The following is a 5,074-nucleotide window of genomic DNA, read 5'->3' as shown; positions in this document are numbered from 1 at the left end:
CTTTTCACTTCTAATCCCTAATACCCGTGTTTACTGGAATGTTTCTAAAGCAGGTCAGGTCGGAAATAGCTTTAAAATATTATCACTTAATGTTCCAGTTAATGAACATTTTTGATCAAGGCAATGTATGTTACATAATACAGACATATATTACTACAATGATAATTAACACATCCGTAATAATGCTGTGGAAAGAATCAAGCTTTTGGGGTTATTCATTGTCTGTTGAAGTAATTTGTTAATGCTTTTAAATTCCTTTTAATTTTCGATGGTTGAAGGGTGAATAGAATAATGTCATCTCATTGTTTCCAGTTTTTGAAATTGATTATTATTGCATTCTTAGAGTGAACCTTTCGCTGATTGTTAACAGGTAAACAAAAGTTACTCCCATAATTCACGCAAAGCGTCATGGGGCCCAGGAAAAAGGTGGATAGTGCTTGTTTTATTATAAGCTGGCAGGAAAACTTACATCGCCACAGTATCAAAAGCAGAGGCAGGGACATCCTTCCCACCGGCAAATCGCACCTTGGGTTTCATATTTTAGGAGAGACCAACATCAATGTCTTTTTTCTCCCCAGGATGGAATGTTTTTAATGTGTCCATGAACTGGGATAATCAGGAGTCTGGACAGGGACTGAGTCAGGTCAGTGCGTGGATCTGAGAAATCAGATAAATGTCAGATAAATACAAAGACATGTCATGTCATGAACTCAGATTAACTTCATCTGTGTTTAGAGTTAACGTTTCTGCATTCTCTGCAGCTGGAGAAGATCCTGTCACTGGGTTTCCAGAACAAGTTCTACAACGCCAGTGCTATAGCTCCTGATTCAGCATTAGCAGGCAGGCTGAGCGAGTACAGGATCAATGTGTCCAGCGACACGCCGCACTGGTATGTCATGGACTACCTTTCCAGAGTCCGACAGTACTACGGCATCCGGTCAGCCCATGTGGAGGGTAAGAAAATGTAATATGTTATTTTCACTTATTACACAGCTCTGTGGAACATGATGGTCAATCACAGCATTATATATTTAATCAGACCCGACATTCAGCCTTATTGTGAGTGTGATATTTCTTTTATACATGAATTCAGTAAACAAGTTTTTGTTGTGAATATTGAAGTTAACAATGAATAGCTTTATATTTTAGACACAGTATTGCCAAGTACTTTGTCTATTTTTACTCCAATGGAAAAAAAAAGCCAGAGTAGGATCAACTGCAGTGTGTCTCAGAGCAACTGAGAGTAGTGTTGTTTCTGAATGAATCAGTATTGTTGAATGGTTTGAGAACATAACTTTTGTTCCTGAACGAATCGTTGCTTTTGAACAAATCGTTTGAGTGAATGATTTAATTACTCTTTTATGAAGACTATGAATTTCTGAATGAATTAGGCTGCATCCGAAATCACATACTTCACTACTATATAGTACAGGGATGGGCAACTTCGGTCCTGGAGGGCCACTGTCCTACAGAGATTAGCTCCAACCCTGAAAAAATCACCTGCCTGTAATTTTCTAGTAATCCTGAGGACCTTGATTAGCTTGTTCAGGTGTGTTTGATTAGGGTTGAAGCTAAACTCTGTAGGACAGTGGCCCTCCAGGACCGAAGTTGCCAATCCCTGATATAGTAGGTTTAAATTAAAGAGTAGGCAAAAAGTACCCAGGTGAGCCAATACTTCCGGCGAGATTTTGAAGTGCACATACGATGGACACTTTACCATCCCATGAGACCACGGGAAAGGATTTGTCAATGGCAGTGAAGTGACGCAACTGACACTGTTATGTTATGATCACATGATAATGACAACATGGCGAATATAAATGTAGTACGTCTGCATTACATTCCAACTACACACATTCATGCTTTAAAGAACATGCTTTTTCAGTGGTTGCAAAGTAATTACTTGTTCAAAATAAGTACCTAGTCACTCAGAGAGTATTCGATTTTGGATGCAACCATTGTGTTTTTGAATGAACCGCTTGAGTGAATGATTTAATGAATCACTCATTAACACATTCATTTTTCCCCACCTTCTGGCGTAAAAAATATAACCTGCAGTAATATTTACTGAAAAATACCCACCACTAACTCTGTGGAACACAGACAACAAACATTACAAACAGGCCACAGTGCTGTTGAACTGAATTCTCTTGAAACATTGTTTAACCAGTCATATTTGGGGGCCGAATTAACTGTGGTATTGTATTAGATATAAGACATGAACCTCTAATTCCACTGTGCTTATGACTGCTTAAGTTCTACTCCTTGTTTTATTTAGACCTTGATGAATGCAAGACAAATGAGGCTCCATGTTCAAAAACATCCCAGTGTGTAAACACCTATGGTGGCTACAGGTGTGTGTGCAATGGCACTGATCTAAAGACGGAGTCACAGTCATGCATAATTGGTAAGAGCATCACCAGAAAAAAGTGTTCAGGCCCTGAATCTGCTCATTAGATTTTCATAAAAATGTTGTGATTTTTTTTTTCCCCCTCCTCCTTCTCAGACCGGAATAGTGTTAACAGCACAGACCTGTCCGGTGATAAGACTATGGTGGATAAGAAGGCACTAATTTTGGGTCTGGTCCTGGGCATCGGTATCCCCCTCCTGCTGCTGCTGTTGTTGGCGGCCCTCGCCTGCTTCTGCTGCTGCTCACGAAAGAAAACCATCACTGGGGAGTGAGTGTCCTGATCACACATTCAATGACATTGTGGAGAATTTTTTAAAGCAATTTTAATTCAAGTCAGGTTGCCTTCATTTATATAGCGCTTTTAACAATATTAATTGTTTCAAAGCAGCTTTATAGCGATAATAGGAAATTAAAGTAACAGAGATTGTTTTGGCTTTACAGCAGCTCTAGAATAAATATATTGTCCAGCTAAAGTTAGTTTTGATTGATTCACTTCCGTTGCAAAGATCATTAGTTATTAACTCCGGCCGCTCATCCGCACAACAACAGTGCCTGGCGGCTCGAGAACGCAAATCTTGAAATAGGTTCCAAGTTGCAAGAGTTGAAACTTTTTTGAAAAACGTTATCATCTCTGTGTAAACTTTAAAAAACGCGAATCTGTGAGAACACTGACGGTGTGCATATGCGTATTACATGTTTAGCCTATAGATATTAGTCTTTCTTTATAAATTGACCTCAACAAATTACTTAAAGATTACTTAACATCCTTAAAAATTCATAATACAGATTTTTAGTACTTCCTGCTTCTTATGATTAAGCATATAAACCAACCAGTCTGTGTCCCTGAAGTGCATTCACTGTGAATGCTGGGATCTGAACTTTCTCTCTCTCTCTCTCTCTCTCTCTCTCTCCATCAAGTATTCCTCACCTGCTGCCCGAGTACATTCAGGAGCAGTTCAACCCCCCATTCAACTTTGAAGATCCCTCCCTGCAATATAACACCCATTGCAGCCCACGTATCCTTGACAACCTCACACCACGACAGAAGCGTCGGTATCGATAACACAGGCCCAGTGCGCTTGTATTGTCTGGTTCATCCAGCATCAATGCAGATGCAGTACTTTTGTGTTTAAAGGAAATCCCAATACAGTCATATTTATACTAAAAAGAGACTGCTGACTTTTAAAGTCCCATGTGAGAGTGAAATAGTGCCAAACACATGCAGAAGAAACATGGAGCGATCTGTGAGCAACAAGCTCAGTTGAACAGCAATTGACTCAGTTGAAGATACTAATTCACGTGAAGAAAAACATATGCAATGTTCTTACCAAAATTATCAACTGACACACATTAGTTGCACTCCTGTGGCACTGACATTAAAAAAAGAAGCAGACATTTTAATGTGATTCTTTTACAGAATGTGAAATAATGGTTAATAATATATTGCACATAAGTCAAAGGTCTTATATATATTTCTGCTCAAAATTAGAAAGCAAAGCAACTTAATGTATGCATGTTCAAACATATGGCATCATCAAATCCACTCAAATATTGTCAAATACTTTGTATTAGTTATGATATTTGTACACCCACTAGTACTTTTCCTTAAATAAAATGAACAAAAATAACCTTTTTAACAGAGTTCTGGACATAAACTGATTTTAAGCTGGTATAAGGATACATGATTTTTACAACAGTGGGCTCTAAAAGCCTGATACCACTTGTGAATATACTTCTATTTTTCTTTCATTCCTAATTCAATACTAATTATATTACTATTTTTTTATTACTAATTATATTACTAGTAAATATGTATGTGTACGAATTTTTAACATGGTCTCAGAATTTTTTGTCCCCGCTGTAAATTAGCATGTGTTACTGAATAAGTGATGATGTATTAGTGTTGTGAAAGTGTAGTATGTACATTTCACCCCTGGGTGGCAGCAGTGCGTTTCTGTCCTTTTAGGGCAGACAGTCAATCACAAGAGGCACCAGGCAGACACCTGCACTTCTCCCTATGCAGTGTGTGTGTGTGTGTGTGTGTGTGTGTGTGTGTGTGTAGTGGGCCCTGCAAGATGAGATCATCAGAGTTGTTTGCAGCCCTGCACTGCAGATGAAGGCCCACACAGGGAGAGGGGGTCAAGAGCAGGGCAGTAGCCGCATGTACACTTTCCTTTCTCCCTCCCTTTATACCCCACCTCCTCTCTCAACCATCCTTATCGCTCGCCCTTCCCATCCCATTCTCTTCTACAGTAATTGTTGTCATAAACCTTTCAATTGTCTTTCTCCCCATCAGCAGATCAGCCCCTCACCTACTACCTTCTCTTGACTTCTTTCATTTTCCTCTATTAGCCTTGCAAATCTTGTTTGTTTGTTTTTGTTTAAAAACTCTGCTTTAGGTAACACCCTCATTCTGGCTTTAGGAATGGAGTATGGGTTTTAATGCATAGCATCAGCAAACTAAAATTAAATATGTAACCCTCATGTTCTGTTGTGGACTCTCAGGGATTCTGTATTGTTGTGACTGACTTTATATATAAATACAATATTAGCTTGCAAAAAATATATTTTGAGATTCATTTTATTTTACCTCCAGATTCTATTAATTCGGTCTTCTGAATAGAGTAGTCAGACATCAGTTGTATCATAAAGCAGACATGCACT

At 38.7% G+C, this 5,074-nt stretch overlaps 1 protein-coding gene across 1 annotated transcript; it reads left to right on the top strand.

The window, feature by feature from the left end:
* Positions 1-581: 581 nt before the first annotated feature.
* On the top strand, positions 582-3,473 carry LOC311069994 (uncharacterized protein; the record flags this gene model as incomplete). Its single annotated transcript, XM_084093626.1, has 5 exons — positions 582-643; positions 762-954; positions 2,279-2,407; positions 2,507-2,678; positions 3,329-3,473. Exons 1-5 carry the CDS (start codon positions 602-604, stop codon positions 3,471-3,473), a joined length of 681 nt encoding a protein of 226 aa, XP_083949752.1. The 5' UTR covers positions 582-601.
* Between the last annotated feature and the right edge of the window lie 1,601 nt (positions 3,474-5,074).

Source organism: Abramis brama, assembly GCF_963993115.1.
Source record: "Abramis brama genome assembly, chromosome: 19".
Lineage (NCBI taxonomy): Eukaryota > Metazoa > Chordata > Actinopteri > Cypriniformes > Leuciscidae > Abramis > Abramis brama.
The sequence above is the reverse complement of the archived record's forward strand: the minus strand, read 5'-3'. Positions and strand labels throughout refer to the sequence as shown.